The sequence below is a fragment of the Zeus faber genome (genome assembly GCF_960531495.2).
Source record: "Zeus faber genome assembly, chromosome: 18".
NCBI classification, from domain to species: domain Eukaryota; kingdom Metazoa; phylum Chordata; class Actinopteri; order Zeiformes; family Zeidae; genus Zeus; species Zeus faber.
Window position 1 is genome coordinate 23,000,798 of NC_137210.1, and position 19,690 is coordinate 23,020,487.

Here is a 19,690-nt window from a genome sequence, read left to right on the forward strand (position 1 = left end):
AAAGCTCCAAGTCGAGTCTTGAGTGTTTTCCTATTTGAAATCCAGCATCAACATCAGTCGTGTATTGATTTTACATTTTGATTTGAATGATTTACTATTTATTTGAATTGTATAAAAATATTATTATTTATTATTCCTTCCTGTAATTATTGTTTTATTATGTATTTCATAATGTAATTTATATAAAATTATTGATTATTTCATAATGAAATGTATATTATTTATGATTTCATAATGTAATTTATATTCTATTTTTGATAGTTTCATAATGTAATTTATATCATATTTCTGATTATGTCATAATGTAATTCATATTATTTATTAGTTTGTAATAACTTACATTATATTATTTATTATTTCATTTTTATATTATACTATTACATATTTCAGAATGCAATTTATATTACATTATTGATTATCTCACAATGTCATTTATATTATACTATTATTTATAATTTCATAATGTCATTTATATTATATGATTTATTATTTCATCATCTCATTTTTATTATGATATTATTTATAATTTCATAATGGAATTGATATTATGCTATTATTTATTATTTCATAATGGAATTTATATTGTGATATTATTTATTATTTCCTCATGTAATTTATAAAATGATATTTATTATTTCATCATGTCATTTATATTATGACATTATGGCATTATTCATTTCATTCTAGACATGTTTTGTATTATAGTTTCATGATGTTCTAACAGCGACTGCCCGGTCTGACCTGCATCTCGTCCAGTTTGGACTGGATGTCCGGAGGGAAGTCGGCCGCTCCGCACGTGAATGGGTCGAAGGGCTCTGCGCCAAACAGGTCTTTTCCTAAAAACACAAATCAGGAATTCATTCAGTTCCTCACGTTGCGGAGACAAATATGGAGAAAAATACCATAGTTTTCATAATGCATATTCACCATCACTTGTCTTCTTCAGCAGAGATATGATTTTAAATATTTGCATTTTTTTAAACTTTGATCACTGTCCCTAACCTTTTTTTTATATCCATCATTTTTAATTTGTTAAACCTGAAATACACGGCGGACGTTCCCAAAGGTTTGAAACAAAAATGTCTCTGCCTAACCAACACAGACAAAACAACCGTATGACAACAAAAAAATTACCTTTATTCTCATTTTGGTCTCAACTATTTAAAGGCTTCATCCACTTAAAGCTAAAGGAGGCCTTTAAAATATCATAAAGTTTGTTATTTTGAGTTCAGTACCAAAGTTTACTAACTTTTTTTGGTCGCAAAAAATCTTTATAAAAAAAAAATCATATTCAACATAATAACATTTTTTTACAGTTAAAATTGGATTCACGTATGAAAATTTTTTTTTTTTTGAAATTTATCAAAATGTTGCATTGAAAGCCAGATTTCTTCGGCCGCTCACTGTCCCCAAATAATCCCCGACACATCCATCTCTCCAAGTCACCCGGTGTAGTTTCTATGCAGCACCACAAGATGGCGCCACTCACCAGCGCCGGCATTCACATGTAGGCTCCGCATTAAGCACCTTTTTTTTAACATTTGGCCTCTGATGCCGAAAAACAAACAATGACTCACGTATATCGGGCGGTAACGTGGTGGGGGGCGGGGGCGGGCAGCCGTTGGAGGCGGGGACGGGCACCAGGGGCGTGGCGGGCGAGAAGGGAACCATGTCGAAGACGTCCGTGGACGGCGGCTTCACCGAGACGCTGCCCGCCTGGACGTGGAGAGGCGGGGAAACACGGGTCGGTTTGTTTGCCCCCCAAAAAAAACACCCCCCCAAAAAAAACCAAGTGTACTCACGATGAGAGCGGAGGACCCCACGGCTACGCCCGCGGGGTCACCGCCCGGCGGGGGGGGGGGGGGGGGTTTGAGACCCAACATCTAAACCTTTTCATTGGAGGACGTACGATAACAACCGTTTCCATCCCAGTTAAGGTGAGAGGACTGCTTTGGATTTGGTTTCCCAACGCGGGGTCCGGGGACCCCCCCAGGAGGTCCTCCAGGAGGTTCTGGGAGGTCCCCGGCAAGATGATTAATAGTTCAAATTCAGCGTAATCTAATTTACCATTAAATCATGACGGTTCATCGTTTCTCTGTTCTATTCACCGTATCACAGCACAGGCACGTGTGCAAGTTTGGACTAAATCGTACGTGGCAATAAAAAAAATCTTCTCCGATCTTATTTAAACGGGGTCCGCGGTCAAACGCGTATCAAACTAAAAAGGCTGACAATCACAGAACTGGATGGGGACGGATCAGAAGGAAGAGAAGGAAGAAGGAAACAACGGAAAAAAAGAGAAGAAGACGCAGGAGGAGAGATATTAAACAGAGTGAAAAAGGCACAAGGTTTTGTTGTTTTTTTTTTTTTACACGAGGCCGCGGGATGCTGCATCCCTCCGTCAGTTTGGCGGGGTGGAGGAGGGCGGCGGGCTTGGCCGGAAGAGGAGGAAGAGGAGGAGGAGGAGGAGGAGGAGGAGCAGCAGCAGCAGCAGGCGGAGGAGGAGTTAGTAGGCCGCTGGAGAAGTTGGACTCCGGCGAGCTCATGGGCGTGAGCGTGACGGAGGAGATCTCCAGGCAGGACAGAGACGACAGGGCGTGGCACCAGAAGAGCGAGGACGGGCGCTGCAGCATGAACGGCTCATTGCTAGCGTTAAGGTGCAGCAGCTACAGGCGGAGGGAGAGACGGAGAGAAAGAGACAACAAAAGATCACAGACGGAGCCGGAGGTTTCGAGGCGACCGGCTCGTTTGGTTTGGTGGACGTGAGGCGGCTGGAGGAGGAGGAGCAGGAAGAAAGGAGGGATCACAGGAGGTTCCAGACGACCGGCTCACTTTTATTTTTATTTTTTTGCATCATTTGGCGGTAAAGGGGTATATTATATTTTCCTTTAATGATTGAACTTATTTTTGGGATATAGTAAGTTGCCCCAGAAATGCAGAGTTAAAAGTAATTTTAAATAAGAACAAAACATATCTGAAATATATAATAATAAATATAATAATAAAAATAATAACAACAAATAACATCCCAAAAATAAATAAATAAATAAATAAATACAATTTTAAATAATTAAATACTTATAAAACATAAAAAAATCTGACAATGATAATAATAATAATTAAAAGGAAATTATTTTATGCTTATTCTTAAAATATATAATAATATAATTTTATAATAATAACAACTAAATCTCCCTTATCTCCTGGCTTTAAAAAATCAATTTAAACCATAACACATCAGCTATGAACTACACTGATATAAAACTTAAAAAGTTTCTTAAAATATTAAATGCCACAGAATGTTGACCCCAAATACTGTAAATGCAAATGCGTTGGCTCCATTAAAGGATCCTATTTTAACACCCAGCATTGTTGTTAGATTCAGATATTTACAGATTGAATTCACTGTGTTCAAGGGTAGGGTTAGGAAATCACAAAGGAAAACTCTGTTTCTTTTAATAATATGAATATATATTATAATATATAAAATGAATAAATCAGAATCTTTTTGTCTTTTGGATCCTTACTGGTGGAACGTGAGAAATCATGAGCTGCTCTTCCAGATCTTGGAGTTGTTTTTTGAGCTCCGAGTTTTCTGTTTCCAGCTCCTGAATCTGAAAAAAAAAAAAAAAAAGAAAAAAAACAGTCAAATCAATACACTTGAACAATTGTTTTTATGTTTGAATTTTTTATTATTACATTTTATTATTATATTTACATTTTAATATAAAATGTGGAACTCATTTAGACTTTGAGTTAAACTCTCAAAATCTCATTAAGGATGGAGAACGGTATTGATAAACATAACGATCGACTTTACCACATTGGAAACGATCAATACAAATGTAAATTAAAGAAACAACTACAGAAACATAAAACAATAAGCTGTTCGGTTCCTTCAAGGGTTTGGACGTTTGGGAATTTACTAGAATTTTCTGAATGCCCATTACACACATTCATATGTAAATATATGTTATTATACGTATATCTTAAGTTCAATTATTTAAACATCGTGTTGCATTCATAGCGTTCGGGCTTCTAATTTGGAAACTGGGGCGTGGAACTCACTCTCTTTTGTAAAGTTCCGATCTGTTTACGCGTTTCCACGTCTTTTCCTCCGGATTCCAGAAACTTCTTGTAGGCGAGGTCAAAGGCCTGGCCGATGGTCAGGGTGATCTCCTCCGCCTGCGACGGAGCGGGGAGAACACATTTCAAATAAAATTTGGTTTAATAATACTGTAGTATTAAAGTCTCAGTCTGTTTTTAACAATGAATTATATAATGTATACATTTTCTATTATTTGGGTTTTTTATGAAATTAAATGATCTAAATCAAAGCGGTTGCATATACATCAAACTGATTTATTTAATCTTTTTTTTTTTTTCCACTTTTTTGAAAACATTTAGGTCTTTTTTGTCCGTAAAAAAACGCTTGAAAATAAAAAATTTAAAATATTGCCAAAGTTGCCCAACAAAAAAGCAGAGCGCACACAGTCCCATCAGATATGTGACTTTATTCACATTAGTTATAGTAAGTAAGAGTGGAGCACAGGAGACAATGTCTGTGAAACAACATCTCACTGAATATACACTGATATTAGATTAGTAGTGATGTGAAAAACCCAAATAAAGTTATTGACAAGGTAAATGAAGATAAAGATATCTACGCATTTCTCGCTGTCGAACACGTAGCAGAGGTGTTTGTTGGACTCGGAGTCTTTGCAGATGAAGGTGAATATCCTTTTATCAGTTTTGTCGTCGGCGCAGAAGGATATCCTGTGGAGCTGACAGTTGTACTGCACATCCTGGAAAACAAAGCTAAATGATTAACGTAAGCACATTAACTTTATGTTGATGTACGTTGTGAAAACGCTTGTAATATTCTAATGATCGCAAGGGTTTGGGATCAGGACTCACTTTCGATTTGGGATCTAGTATCTTGACTCCGTAGATGGAGATTTGAAGTTCCACTTTGGGGATTTTCTGTCCCTCCGACTTCTTGATGTGTCTTTGAAACTGCCAGAGAAAGAAGGGGAAACATTCTAAGGTTAAATACGAGGAAGTTGTTTATTTTAGTTTTTACCTACTTAAAAAAAGTGTGCGCGCACACACACACACACACACACACACACACACACACACACACACACACACACACACACACACACACACACACACACACACACACACACACACACACACACACACACACACACACGATCCAGCATGGCTGTATAAATAACAATACAGCTGCCATTGTAACAAGACCGATGAACTGCGTTTGGGTTTTGAGTCAGAAAAAAAGTCATTTTTATATGTACGTGACTCATTTACTTTGCTAGTTCAAATAAAAAACTTGAAATTGTACTTACTTCGGGATTTGTATTCACAATGAGCAAGAGGAAAAAGAGAAATCTAATTTGTATTGTATGTAGGTTTTCTGTAATGCGATCACAGTCCTTCGTACCAAAAGTCAGATAAACTCGCATAATAGCGGGGTTGACATTTTGAACCATAAACAATAAACAAAACATCTAATATCACAAATGGAGTTCTCATGGCAGAGACTTTGCATCAACGGACTTGACGCCCTGCGAGGGAACGTCCTTGCGGGAGCCGCGAGTTATTCCAAGGAAAAACAAACTGATCATCAAAACAAGTGTCCACCACACGCAACTGAAATAGAATCCATAATTTTAAGAAAATTACTTCCATCTGCTTTCAGTCTTTAAAAAAATAAAAAATACTAAAGAGGACAAATTCTGATAAACATGAAAGGATTCACAGCAGCAGGGATGCACTGTAAAAATCCCAAATAATAATCAATTCACAGCTATTGATACAGAATTCCATTAGAGACTCAAACATATCAAACTATTCATCTTATTAAAGTCGTCCAAGGCTGCATTCATCCAAGTCCAATCCTTAGTAATTATAACTCTAAACAATTAAAATCTGGAGAAACAACTTGCAAATTGCACCCATAAAAATATATTTTTATTCATTTGATAATTAATATCAAAGCAATCGAACAAAAATTGTAAAATGAAATATGTACTATGCGATGACCCTTAAAAGATAAAAACTAACTAAAAGATGGAAAAATTTGAAAAAACACAATAAACCTGACAATGGCAGTATGCAAAAAACCCAATGATAAACAACATATACAAACCTGAAGAGTAACACAAAACTAATATCATTAATCACTTAAGACTTTGACCAGAGGTGATATTTTCCAAACAAATGATGCAAACGCTAGTTCTGTCAGACAACTTGACGGCGCCACGTGCTTCCACGCCCAAATTTGGGAGTACCCTATTCATCTGTTGGGCTCTACTCTTCTATCCAACGGGGGGGGATTCAAGCTCATCACTCCTTTATTTCTAGCTCACTAAGTGCCTGTGTTCATTGCACAGATCAGAATCAGAATCAGAAACAGAATGAGGTCATTCCACCAGATACATTTACATATACAAGGAAATTTGTCACGGTGAGGATTGGCGGGTTTCTCTTCACACGATTCCGTCCGAAAAGTGTTCGCCAGAGGTGATGAGCCGTAGAGCCCGGACGGCAAGCGATGCAAAATAAATACAGATCATTTTGGAGTGAATCTAAGAATTCCTTTCTGGTGTCCTCCACCTTTTTAACGCTCGATACGAAGCGCTAGCGCTTGAGCAGGAGCTTTTCAGTGTGCATGTCGACGGCGGAGCCGTACTCGCGTCTTGAATTACAATCTGAGAGCGGCGCCGCCGCCGCCGTGCAGGGTTGGGGACGTGCAACCTCTCAGGCAGAGAAACATCTTTGGTTAATCGACTCGCCGAGAGGAACCCGGCGGAGCGAGAGGAACAAATACACACAGTGTGCTACAATCTATCGACCATAAATGAAAATCAACTTATCAAATCAACTTACTCACATTTCAATTCCGCTATCGGAAATGTTCTGCAGAGAAAGATTTGGTGCGTCACCGTTCTCGCATAATGAGAATTGTAAGTCCTCGGAGAACCGAGGAGAACCTTAGATAACCCAGGAGACCCTTGGGGAACCATAAAGAACCCTGGACCACCTTGGAGATCACACCTGAGAGAACCTTGGAAGAAATTAAAGAACCTTGGAGAATCTTGAGGAACATTGGAGAACCTTATATAACCTTGGAGAACATTGGGGAACCTTAGAGAGCCTTGGAGAACATTGGGGATCTTGGAGAGCCTTGCAGAACCTTGGACCACCTTGGAGATCCCACCTTAAAGAACTTCAGAGAACCTTGGAGAACCTTGGAGGATCTTGGGGAACCTTGGAGAACCTTGGAGAACCCTAGGTCACATTGGAGATCATGCCTCAGAGAACCTTGGGGAGCCTTATGGAACCTTGGAGAACATTGGGGAACCTTGGGGATGTTCTCTACCTGAACCCAACTTCCACTGGTGGCCACCGAGCAAAGCAATGACACCTTGGTGGCTACGGGTGTAAAAAACAGGCGGCTCTTTTGAATTTACACTCAAAAGGGAACTCAACTCCAAAACATTACATAACAAACAAATTGCCTAAATCAGAGGGGTCGTATGTAAAGGAAACCGATGGTTTCCTCTGAATAATTCTTTCCATTTTATTTAAAACTTTCAGGGCTGTTATTTTAGCCCAAAAAAACGACAAAACAACAGAGTGCACAAAAAAAACGGCATCCCATACTTATGTATATTCACATTGGTTTCGGCGGAGCACGCTGGTAAATTATTCATTATTTCATTTAATTGGCCCAATAAGTTCAAACGGAGGTATAAAACGGAGGGGGAAGGAACGGCCCTGTCTCCCGCTTCTCTCCGGGGGTCTTTATTTATTATTCGCCATTTGACTGCGCTTCCTCGGGCTCCGCCGGCCGACTCTGCGCCTCTTTTGGGGCGTGACCTTTCCCCTCCGAACCCCACGTGCCCTCCCCCCTAGGGAGGGGGGGGGGGGCACGCTGTGAAGGTCCGTTATGCGGGGGAGGGGGAGGGGGAGGGGGAGGGGTGCACCGTACCTTCAGCTTCCTGACGGCATCCTTCACAACCTCCGTGCCTTTGGGAGCCTCAACCTCCGTGTTTCCGAGGAACTGCAATGGAGAAACACCGTCGTTAAGGAACATCGCCGCGACAACGTCAAACAAACGTCTTCCGGTGGATATTAGTCGTCAAGGGGGAAATGACCTCCCTCTATACTTTATACGACGTGAGCACGGCAGCGCAGAGGCAGACATCGCTGCCGCGTTCCGCTCGACGAAGACCTCGGGACCCTCTGAGCCCGGTGACGCACCTGGCACAATTTTTTCAATTTGACTACATGATCAAAACACAGCGAAACGGCTCTCTGCGGTTGTTTTATCCTTTCGAAAAAAGAGCACGGGAGCGCCGATTTCTACTGATCTGACTTCAATCAGACGTCAATTTGAATACTGCACAACCCCAATATTATCACAACAAACAGATGTTTTTATTATTTTTGTTATTATTATTCACCACTACTTTTGTATTCATGGGTATCATCCCACGGACATGAAAGTGCCGCATCGATGGGGACACACACACACGCACACGTACACGCACACGCACACACACACACACACACACACACACACACACACACACACACACACACTTCGGCTTCTCTCCAACAGATGGAGCCATCAGCCTCCGCCTCAGCTGCCTTCCCAGCTGGAGGGCTATGTTTTTGGGAAGTCAGAATCGGACCTTGTTGATTATATTACTGCCATAGCTGTCACAGGAAGAGGCCACGTGCCAAAACCCTGTTCCAATTTTCCTGGACTTAATTAGCTCTGTTTTGTCGACACATGTTGTCGTCTGATGTTTCTATGTTTATGTTTTTCCACGTACATGCTGTTGTTTGGCTCTGTGGTTATTTGTCTTGGGGGGGGGGGGGGGATTCTCCCCCTCTTGGAGCAGTAATGATGATTAGTTGTTTATGGACCAAAACATGGTAAGATGGTTCTCAAGAGAGGGGGGTTGGTGGAGGTTCTGTATAACAAAAAGCTGTGCTCTTGTCATCCCACAGCTCATCCACAGGACAGAGTTATGCAGCAGTTTGTGATGATTAAAGAATGAATAAAGAGTTGCATTGCAGGTTGAGAAGCTGAACTCCACTTGCAGACTAACTCTGTCCTAGATGCAATAGCACAAATACTCTGTGATTTATGCCCAGCATGCTGACAGCACAGATTAAAACCCCCCCCAAAAAAAATAAAACCTTGTAGATGATATATATTTTTAACTTTGCTGACTTTGACGGTGATGGTATGACAGGTGCAGTTATGAGGAGTCACGCTGGCTTGTCGGGAGCGACAGAAAGTGGGTGTAGCCTTTCCTCCATTTATGTGAATTATTGTGCGCGTCTGCAATTCTCCACCGTTTGACCCAGCGGGCGTCCAACAGTCGGCTGTTGTTGTCTGTCGTCCTTCTCCCTTTCCCAAACAATCCCACCATTGCTGTCGGCGGCTCATCAATTTTCTACAAACGCTCTTGGTCAGTTTGTTCAGGAAGGCGTTTTGTCGAGCCTCGGGTCAAACCGATCAAGTGCCATTGGGGTTCGACGCTGGGAAGACCTGCCTGGTGCTGGTGGTGGTAATTGGGGATTGAGGCCAGCCACTGGGCATGTCTGTGCAGTGCCATTGGCAGTGTTTCGGGATCGTAATAGCAGTAGACTGACGGTGATTGATGTGGGTATGGGGGGGGGGGGGTTCTGGGAAGCCAGAACTCACTTTTGGGGGCAGTAACGGGCCTAATTCAACAAATCATTACGGAAAAGTTGAGCCCACTTGATAAGCTCAGCGAAATCAGTTTGGTGGCCAACGAAGCCATTAAGCGCTGGGTTTATGGAGATTAATGATGGCACCTGTGTGAGGTTCCCAGCCAAAGCAAAGGAACAGGTGTGCACATTTTTTTGGGGCTAAACTGGGTCCCCAAATTATCAGCGCAAGGGATTTTGGATCATATTCTGTGTATTATTGTATCTGATACGAAATACTATATCTTCAATATATCTGTACAATCTATCTCTGTATTTCAGAGTAGATAAGAGAAGCTCGGGTAACACTTGATTAATACGCACGGGGAAATTCAGGGACTGACGCTGGAGGCAGCCATGCAAGGCTCCCGCTGTCCTCTCGAGTGTCACGCTCAAGGACACTTCAACATACCCCCGGGAGGAGCCAGGGTTCCGACCGGAAACCGTACGACCTCTATCTTCCTCATCAGCCCCACTGCTGACCAATAATAAATCAAACTATGCGCCTCTGCCCTTGTCTTTAAGCTTTTCACCAGAGCCACTCAAGATTTTCCAATGGACACCCGAGGCAGGAATGAGAGGGAGGCCTGTGGCGGCGTCTCAAGTCGCTAAGACAAACGTCAAAACCCCACGGACGCCTGAGGACGCCGTCTCGACAGCGGCCGTGGACCTGACAGCGGGTCTCCGGAGCCCAGAACCGAATGGAGTCGCACTCGTTCCTGGCCGACGGCTCTCTGGGCTCCGAGGGGAGGCCCAGGCGAGCCAAGCCAAGCCAAGCCAGGCCAAGCCAAGCCAAACCCCCGAGGCTCATCCATCACTTGGCGTGTTTACTGGAACGAGGGACGACTCCGGTCCCCAACTCCCTGTAGTGAGGTTCCACCTGGAGCTTTAAAGGGGTAGATCGCTCCGAAAGACAACAAGTTAAAGTTTAATCTCCCTTCTGGCCGGTTGACTTATGACTATGCGATTCCGGGGGGGGGGGCTTCTTTGGTGTAACGGGCTCTGGGGTTCATTCAGATGAGTCACGCTGCCGGAATCGACCCGAATTCAGCAGGACGCCAAACTCATCTCATCTGTATCTCGGGCTGGAGGGACTGGAAGGCACGCTTTGATTTCTTTGGGGGGGGGTGACGGTTGTAGTCGTTTTTTTGGCATAAACCTCTGTTTGCTAATAACATTTTGTGCGCCACCGCCTGCCTCCTGACAGCTCCTCCACCTCTCCTGAGCGCAGGTCTTTGGTGAAGCAGAGCAGAGAAGAGAGAGACCCCGGTTCGACAGAGGCGGCCCTCCCCAAGCGTGCCCGGACCGCTTTCAAGGCGCCTTTGTTGTGAATGTGAAGCCGTCTTAAAGAGTTCTGTTGTCTCCTCAGCCGACATATTTTCACTGACGACCGGTGAACGTGCCGCTACGGAACTTATTCACCTGTCAAAACCTCAGCAAAGTGAAGTGCGTCGGGGTGACGTTCGCTCAGCGAGGCGTGAGTTAGGAGACAAATAGCTCACTCTCCATCTCCTTAAGTCAGCAGGGACACAGACTTATTTCTTTCTATTGAGATTTCTTTTCAACGAATGACAGTGCTACATAGAGCGGCTTTGTCGGTAATGTCAGCGAGGCGGCTTGTCGCAGACACTCTGATAGTGCGCATCTACACCTTGGTTGAAAGCTGAAAGAAAAAAAAAAAAAATGAACCAAAAAAAATAAAAAATAAAAATGACCTAGATTTAAAATTATTTTTAAACCATGTGCATTTCAATGTGAGGCAAAAAGAGACGGAGCAGAGATGATGTAAGGGGCAAACAGAAGGAAGCACACCCGAGGCCCCTGCACCCAGAGGCCTGGAGGGCCACATTAAAGCCACAACTAATTATTTCCATATTTACAGTTGTATTTACTGTATTTACTACTGCTGTTTGATGCTGCTGTTCTAAATACATAATGCTGCTGTTCTAAACACATAATGCTGCTGTTCTAAACACATAATGGTGCTGTTCTAAACACATAATGCTGCTGTTCTAAACACATAATGGTGCTGTTCTAAACACATAATGCTGCTGTTCTAAACACATAATGCTGCTGTTCTAAACACATAATGCTGCTGTTCTAAACAGATAATGGTGCTGTTCTAAACACATAATGCTGCTGTTCTAAATACATAATGCTGCTGTTCTAAACACATAATGCTGCTGTTCTAAATACATAATGCTGCTGTTCTAAACACATAATGCTGCTGTTCTAAACACATAATGCTGCTGTTCTAAACACATAATGCTGCTGTTCTAAACACATAATTCTGCTGTTCTAAACACATAATGCTGCTGTTCTAAATACATAATGCTGCTGTTCTAAACACATAATGCTGCTGTTCTAAACACATAATGGTGCTGTTCTAAACACATAATGCTGCTGTTCTAAACACATAATGCTGCTGTTCTAAATACATAATGCTGCTGTTCTAAACACATAATGCTGCTGTTCTAAACACATAATGCTGCTGTTCTAAACACATAATGCTGCTGTTCTAAACACATAATGCTGCTGTTCTAAACACATAATGGTGCTGTTCTAAACACATAATGCTGCTGTTCTAAACACATAATGCTGCTGTTCTAAATACATAATGCTGCTGTTCTAAACACATAATGCTGCTGTTCTAAACACATAATGCTGCTGTTCTAAACACATAATGCTGCTGTTCTAAACACATAATGCTGCTGTTCTAAATACATAATGCTGCTGTTCTAAATACATAATGCTGCTGTTCTAAACACATAATGCTGCTGTTCTAAACACATAATGGTGCTGTTCTAAACACATAATGGTGCTGTTCTAAACACATAATGCTGCTGTTCTAAATACATAATGCTGCTGTTCTAAACACATAATGCTGCTGTTCTAAACACATAATGCTGCTGTTCTAAACACATAATGGTGCTGTTCTAAACACATAATGCTGCTGTTCTAAACACATAATGCTGCTGTTCTAAATACATAATGGTGCTGTTCTAAACACATAATGCTGCTGTTCTAAATACATAATGCTGCTGTTCTAAACACATAATGCTGCTGTTCTAAACACATAATGCTGCTGTTCTAAACACATAATGGTGCTGTTCTAAACACATAATGCTGCTGTTCTAAACACATAATGGTGCTGCTCTAAACACATAATGGTGCTGTTCTAAATACATAATGCTGCTGTTCTAAACACATAATGCTGCTGTTCTAAACACATCATGCTGCTGTTCTAAACACATAATGCTGCTGTTCTAAACACATCATGCTGCTGTTCTAAACACATCATGCGGCTGTTCTAAACACATCATGCTGCTGTTCTAAACACATCATGCTGCTGTTCTAAACACATAATGGTGCTGCTCTTAACACATCATGCTGCTGTTCTAAACACATCATGCTGCTGTTCTAAACACATCATGCTGCTGTTCTAAATACATAATGCTGCTGTTCTAAACACATCATGCTGCTGTTCTAAACATCATGCTGCTGTTCTAAACACATAATGGTGCTGCTCTTAACAGACAAGGCATTTGCCTGCCACAAAGACATCGTTTTTTTCGATCAGTAAAAAAAGTGCAATGTAGAGTTTTAGAGTTTAAATGCTGTATCTCTGTCAGAAATATCAACAATATATATTTAATAGTTGTTTATTAAAGGCATAATCATTAATATAAGGAGATAGTGTAACTTATAATACCCCAAAGTATGTATTCTTCTGCATGCAAACATCACTTATTTTTATAGCTTTTATATATTTTTTTATATATTTCTTTAGTTTTCTATACTCTATTTCCTTTTTATCTATTCTCTCTCTCTCTCTCTGTTTGTCTCTCTCTCTCTCTCTCTCTCTGTTTGTCTCTCTCTCTCTCTCTCTCTCTCTCTCAAGGTAAATATACCCTCAAATGGTTCTGTCTGATATCAAATTCTGAAATAAATTAGAAATTTTGTGTCTGTCTGTCTCTCTCTCTCTGTGTTTGTTGTATTGTCTGTAACTGTGAACTAGAGATAGAGATAAAATAAAGATGCTTTAAAAATCAAAAAAATCTCTCTCTCTCTCTTCCTCTCGTGGTCCAGAAACGGTTTTATTTTTGGGGCTAGATACTACAGGGCCAACGCCATCTACCTCACGAGGAGGAACAAACTGAGGGGAAAGGAGAGTGTTTTAGGAAGAGTGTTTGTAGCGTTGGTCAGGGCCAGAGTCTTGATTGATTTTAACTTTCACAGACTGATGAAGAGTCTGGACGTCTTCATCAAGCTGTGGTGTTTTAATGACGCCATCTGTTCCCTGGTGGAGGACGACCTGTGCTTCCAGTCTGTTTTTAACGTGTAGGACTCTGTTAGTGAACCAAGTGTGTTTGTTGTATTGTCTGTAACTGTGAACTAGAGAAATTGTTAAAATAAAGATGCTTTAAAAATCAAAAAAAAAATCTCTCTCTCTGTGGTGTGCGCCGGCCGTGGTGCAGCTTGTGACAGCTTGCGGCAGCTTGCGGCACGTCGCTCAAAGTTTAGGTAAACTTTGACGTGATAGTTCAGGCTAGCGGATCAGATTATAGTCCCCCCCCCCCCCCCCCCCAATAACCGATCCATTGATTTTGGCCGATGCCGACAGTATCGGAGTGTCTGATCGGCGCATCCACAATGAAAGGTCAAACCTTGCATGACTATTGTCTCCATCGTCAGATAAAGGTGAGACAAGGATCTTGGCTTCTCCCAGTGTGAGACTGGCAGCGCTGGAGGAGGAGAATGGAGGTGAGGAGGATAGGGGTGAGGAGGAGGAGGGTGGTTAGCAGGAAGGTTAGGGTTAGGAGGAGGTGGTGAGGGGGAAGGGGTGAGGAGGATGGGGGTGAGGAGGAAGGGGTGAGGAGGGAGGGATGAGGGGGAAGGGGTGAAGAGGGTGGGGTGAGGAGGAAGGGGTGAGGAGGATGTGGGTGAGGAGGAAGGGTTGAGGAGGGTGGAGTGAGGAGGAAGGGGTGAGGAGGATGGGGGTGAGGAGAAAGAGCTAAGGTTAGTGAGGAGCAGGAGGAGGAGGGGTGAGGTTAGGGTTAGTGAGGAGGAGGAGGAGGGGTGAGGTTAGGGTTAGTGAGGAGGGGTGCTGTGGTGTTTTAATGACGCCATCTGTTCCCTGGTGGAGGACGACCTGTGCTTCCAGTCAGTTTTTAACATGTAGGACTCTGTTAGTGAACCAAGTGTGTTTGTTGTATTGTCTGTAACTGTGAACTAGAGAAATTGTTAAAATAAAGATGCTTTAAAAATCAAAAAAAAAATCTCTCTCTCTGTGGTGTGCGCCGGCCGTGGTGCAGCTTGTGACAGCTTGCGGCAGCTTGCGGCACGTCGCTCAAAGTTTAGGTAAACTTTGACGTGATAGTTCAGGCTAGCGGATCAGATTATAGTTTGCCCCCCCCCCCCAATAACCGATCCATTGATTTTGGCCGATGCCGACAGTATCGGAGTGTCTGATCGGCGCATCCACAATGAAAAGTCAAACCTTGCATGACTATTGTCTCCATCGTCAGATAAAGGTGAGACAAGGATCTTGGCTTCTCCCAGTGTGAGACTGGCAGCGCTGGATGAACCTCCCTGTGGATTTATTGGCCTTTTCAGACGGAATGAAAGGCTGGAGCCCTCACCCAGAAGGGGAATCTGTTGGAGCAGCTCTCGCCCAGAGACGGAATAAACAAGTGTAAATTCAAAGACTTTGAGAAATTGGGGGTAAAGGTTGAAACTTTTTTTCCTCGCAAGCAAAGGTCACTGCTGTTCATTGCACTCTTACAACTTGTGTCATGGTGAAGCATTGCCCAGTTGCTATGCTACACATTGTTGGAACAACTTGGCAGAAAACTTTCACTACTTTAAAGTCCATCTTCAAAAACCTTTAAATCAGCAGCTGCTTTTTATGTTGTTTCCAGTTGGGCTGAAAATCCAAAGACCAAAGTGGGCGCACAGCAGGTTTGAGTCTGTCCGTTGTCTGGTGTTTTTTTTATCTGTTTTGGCTGTTTTTGTTTCTATGGTTTTATTCTTTGCTTTTCTAGAGCGTATTTTTATGTGTCTTATGCAATGCACTTTGCAATGCCCTCGGCTAAGAAATGAGCAATCCGCAGTCTAAATGTTCCAGGCCCAGTCCAATCTAATTCAGTCTAATCGATATATTCCAATCTAATTGAAATGCATTAATCAAATTCGATGCAATCTAATCCAATCTGGTGTTTATACCCAAACCACTTAATTTATGTCATTCCGGTGATATAATGCAGATATAATATGGTGATACATACCTTGGCATTGTAGGCTATGTAATGCTTGGCTAGGGCTTCTGGCGTGTGCATCCATGATTTATCTGAAACGATACAAACAGAAATAATAATAAGAAGAATAATAATAAGTTTCCACTGTGCTTGTAATAGAAGACGAGAGAGAGAGAGAGAGAGAGACAGAGAGAGAGAGACAGAAACAGAGAGACAGACAGAGAGACAGATGCTGGGTTGATTTTTTGAGTTAATTCCTCTCTTCCCAGAACCAGAAACAGAGGAGGCCAGAATACTGAGAAGTACCATGACTTTGAGAAGACATTAGGTGAAGGTCAGCTCCATAGCCAGAACAAATTGGGTGGAGTGGGGTGGGGGTGGGGGCGGGGGCGGGGCCAGTCCGCATTCTCAGGGGGAGCATGCAAATAAATATGTGCCGGTTCATTATGTTTCCGTCAATTAGGAAACAAAAGAAAAAAAACAAAACACTGTTTTTATTTGTTTTATTTGGAGGAACGGGGAGCAGGGACACAGATTGCTCCCGCGCCTTTTTATTTTTGCTCGCCTGTTTACACCGTCTTTCCACATGACCCAGGAGTCGGGTGTTTTTACCAGACGGTAGAAAATCTGCCACGGACGCAAAGGAAATATAAACTATTATTCAAACCTATTGTTTGTTGAAGTATGTTTAGTGGTACACGACGTATTAATCACATCAAGGCATTTCATACATTTTTGTTCAAATTGGAACCAAAGTAAATACGTTTTGTTTTTTTTAACTGTCGCCACCTGTGCACGTCAGGATCGCGACAACAATCAAAATCCAAAAAGTTCCAAAACCATCAAAATTAAAAAACATCAGAATTCAGGGCCATTTCAGTTGGCGGCGTGAACACGGCGTAACAACTGGAGTAAGAAGGTGCCGAGTCCTACTGTCCATATACTGTTAAGCGTTTTAAAACAATGTTCTGTGTCCAGAGTGACCATCAACCATTACAGTAAATACTATTCCTTCTTGCATTTAATTGAAAATAAGTGTATATACAGTATATAGAGTAGATATATATATATATATTGTTTATATATATTCTTGAGCTGTTTATTGATACTTTAATACTTAATTACTTATTTTCTTTATTTTGTTAATATCTTTGTTTTTATTATGTTTTTTTTTTTTATATATTGTGAATTTTCTGTACTTCTCTCTTCCCCACAGAGCGGCTGCGAGGCCCGGAGGGGAAACAGGGGGATAAATAAAGTACTATCTAATCTTATCTCATTTTATCTTATTAAATCAAATCAACAGCAAGGCGGTGACAAGGAGAGAAGTGACCAAATTAAAAAGCTATTGTCTTTTTCAAATGCAGCGAGAAGTGTCCGACAGAACGCAACCGCTAAAAAAAGAGCGTCGCATTACCTTGTCAGAAAAGTACTAATAATAGCAAAAAAAATAAGAATTTGCCGCCCGAAGAGCCATGTGAGCGCCTTCAAAAAACAAAAATAATCAGCTCAATTCCCCTTTCATCCCGAAATGCAGTAAAGCGCTGATTCGGGCCGATGCGCCCCCCCAGTGGCCACGAGGGAAAGTGTCTGTGGCTGCTCTCCTCCGCTGATTAGATTCACGGAGCACCAGCCCCTCGTCTCACCACCAGTTGCGTACGTCTGCACGTGCGGACACAAATCGACAAAAAAAAAAAAAAAAAAATGCATTTGTTTCCACTTCATTTATTTGTCTGATTTGTATTTGATTTAGCGCCGACACTTCTTCCAAATTAGCTGCTCTACTTCACCTTGGGGGGAGAAAGAGGCGTGGCCGTGACCTTGGGGGCCTCTCGTCTGAAAACCTCATTAGTTTTATTGGGGATGCTCTCGGGTTCGCTAATGGTTTTGTTTACCTTCGCGTTCCTCAATGAACGTCTTGATGAATTCAGTCCATTCTCATTTTGGCAGATTTGCCCCTCACCGCCGCCGCCGCCTCCACCACCACCACCACCACCACCACCACCACCACCACCACCACCACCCCACCCTCGTTGGGCTTCATTCATCACTTGTCCAGAGTCTCAAAACACTGCAACGAGGAAGGTGATGATAATGTGCTGCTTTGTTTTTGGGAGATCGCTGAGAAACCCCCCCCAAAAAACAAAACAAAACAATGAAGAGCGAGACATGGACGCTGTTTGTTAGTGAAGAGGAGGAGGGTGGAGGGCAGGAGGAAGAGGTGAGGAGGAGGAGGAGGAGGAGGGTGGTGGTGAGGAGGAAGGGTTAAGGTAAGTGAGAAGGAGGAGGTGAATGGAGGTGAGGAGGAGGAAGGTGGTGGGAGGAGGATGAAGTGGGTGGTGGGGAGGAAGGGTTAGGGTTAGCGAGAAGCAGGGGGGTGGGGGGCAGAGGTAAGGGGTGAGGAGGAGGAGGGTGGTGGTGAGGAGGAAGGGTTTGGGTTAGTGAGGAGGAGGAGAATGGAGGTGAGGAGGAGGAGGGTGGTTAGCAGGAAGGTTAGGGTTAGGAGGAGGTGGTGAGGGGGAAGGGGTGAGGAGGATGGGGGTGAGGAGGAAGGGGTGAGGAGGGAGGGATGAGGGGGAAGGGGTGAAGAGGGTGGGGTGAGGAGGAAGGGGTGAGGAGGATGTGGGTGAGGAGGAAGGGGTGAGGAGGATGTGGGTGAGGAGGAAGGGGTGAGGAGGGAGGGATGAGGGGGAAGGGGTGAAGAAGAAGGGGTGAGGAGAAAGAGCTAAGGTTAGTGAGGAGCAGGAGGAGGAGGGGTGAGGTTAGGGTTAGTGAGGAGGAGGAGGAGGTGGAGGAAGAGGGTTGAGGTTAGGGTAAGCGAGGAGGAGGAGGGGTGAGGTTAGGGTTAGCGAGGAGGAGGAAGGTGGAGGAGGAGGAGAGGTGAGGTTAGGGTTAGTGAGGAGGAGGAGGTGGAGGAGGAGGAGAGGTGAGGTTAGGGTTAGCGAGGGGAGGAAGGTGGAGGTGGAGGAGGGTTGCGGTTAGGGTTAGCGAGGAGGAGGAAGGTGGAGGAGGAGGAGGGGTGAGGTTAGGGTAAGCGAGGAGGAGGAAGGTGGAGGAGGAGGAGGGTTGAGGTTAGGGTAAGCGAGGAGGAGGAAGGTGGAGGAGGAGGAGGGGTGAGGTTAGGGTAAGCGAGGAGGAGGAGGGGTGAGGTTAGGGTTAGTGAGGGGAGGAAGGTGGAGGAGGAGGAGGGGTGAGGTTAGGGTAAGCGAGGAGGAGGAAGGTGGAGGAGGAGGAGGGGTGAGCTTAGGGTTAGCGAGGGGAGGAAGGTGGAGGAGGAGGAGGGGTGAGGTTAGGGTTAGCGAGGAGAGGAAGGTGGAGGAGGAGGAGGGGTGAGGATAGGGTTAGTGAGGAGGAGGAAGGTGGAGGAGGAGGAGGGTTGAGGTTAGGGTAAGCGAGGAGGAGGAAGGTGGAGGAGGAGGAGGGGTGAGGTTAGGGTAAGCGAGGAGGAGGAGGGGTGAGGTTAGGGTTAGCGAGGAGAGGAAGGTGGAGGAGGAGGAGGGGTGAGCTTAGGGTTAGCGAGGGGAGGAAGGTGGAGGAGGAGGAGGGGTGAGGTTAGGGTTAGTGAGGGGAGGAAGGTGGAGGAGGAGGAGGAGGGGTGAGGTTAGGGTTAGTGAGGGGAGGAAGGTGGAGGAGGAGGAGGGGTGAGGTTAGGGTTA

At 43.5% G+C, this 19,690-nt stretch overlaps 1 protein-coding gene across 3 annotated transcripts in view; it reads right to left on the reverse strand.

Annotated features, from left to right (window-relative positions):
* gulp1a (GULP PTB domain containing engulfment adaptor 1a) overlaps positions 1-19,690 on the reverse strand; it is a 100,100-nt gene that overhangs the window by 3,673 nt on the left and 76,737 nt on the right. For all 3 annotated transcript variants that reach the window (XM_080018736.1, XM_080018735.1, XM_080018737.1), the window contains 8 exons: positions 16,065-16,126; positions 8,021-8,092; positions 4,918-5,016; positions 4,668-4,805; positions 4,069-4,185; positions 3,528-3,614; positions 1,578-1,716; positions 742-836 (listed from right to left, as the gene is read on the reverse strand). In XM_080018736.1, the coding sequence (XP_079874862.1) occupies positions 742-836; positions 1,578-1,716; positions 3,528-3,614; positions 4,069-4,185; positions 4,668-4,805; positions 4,918-5,016; positions 8,021-8,092; positions 16,065-16,126 (809 nt within the window). The remainder of the gene's footprint in view (positions 1-741; positions 837-1,577; positions 1,717-3,527; positions 3,615-4,068; positions 4,186-4,667; positions 4,806-4,917; positions 5,017-8,020; positions 8,093-16,064; positions 16,127-19,690) is intronic.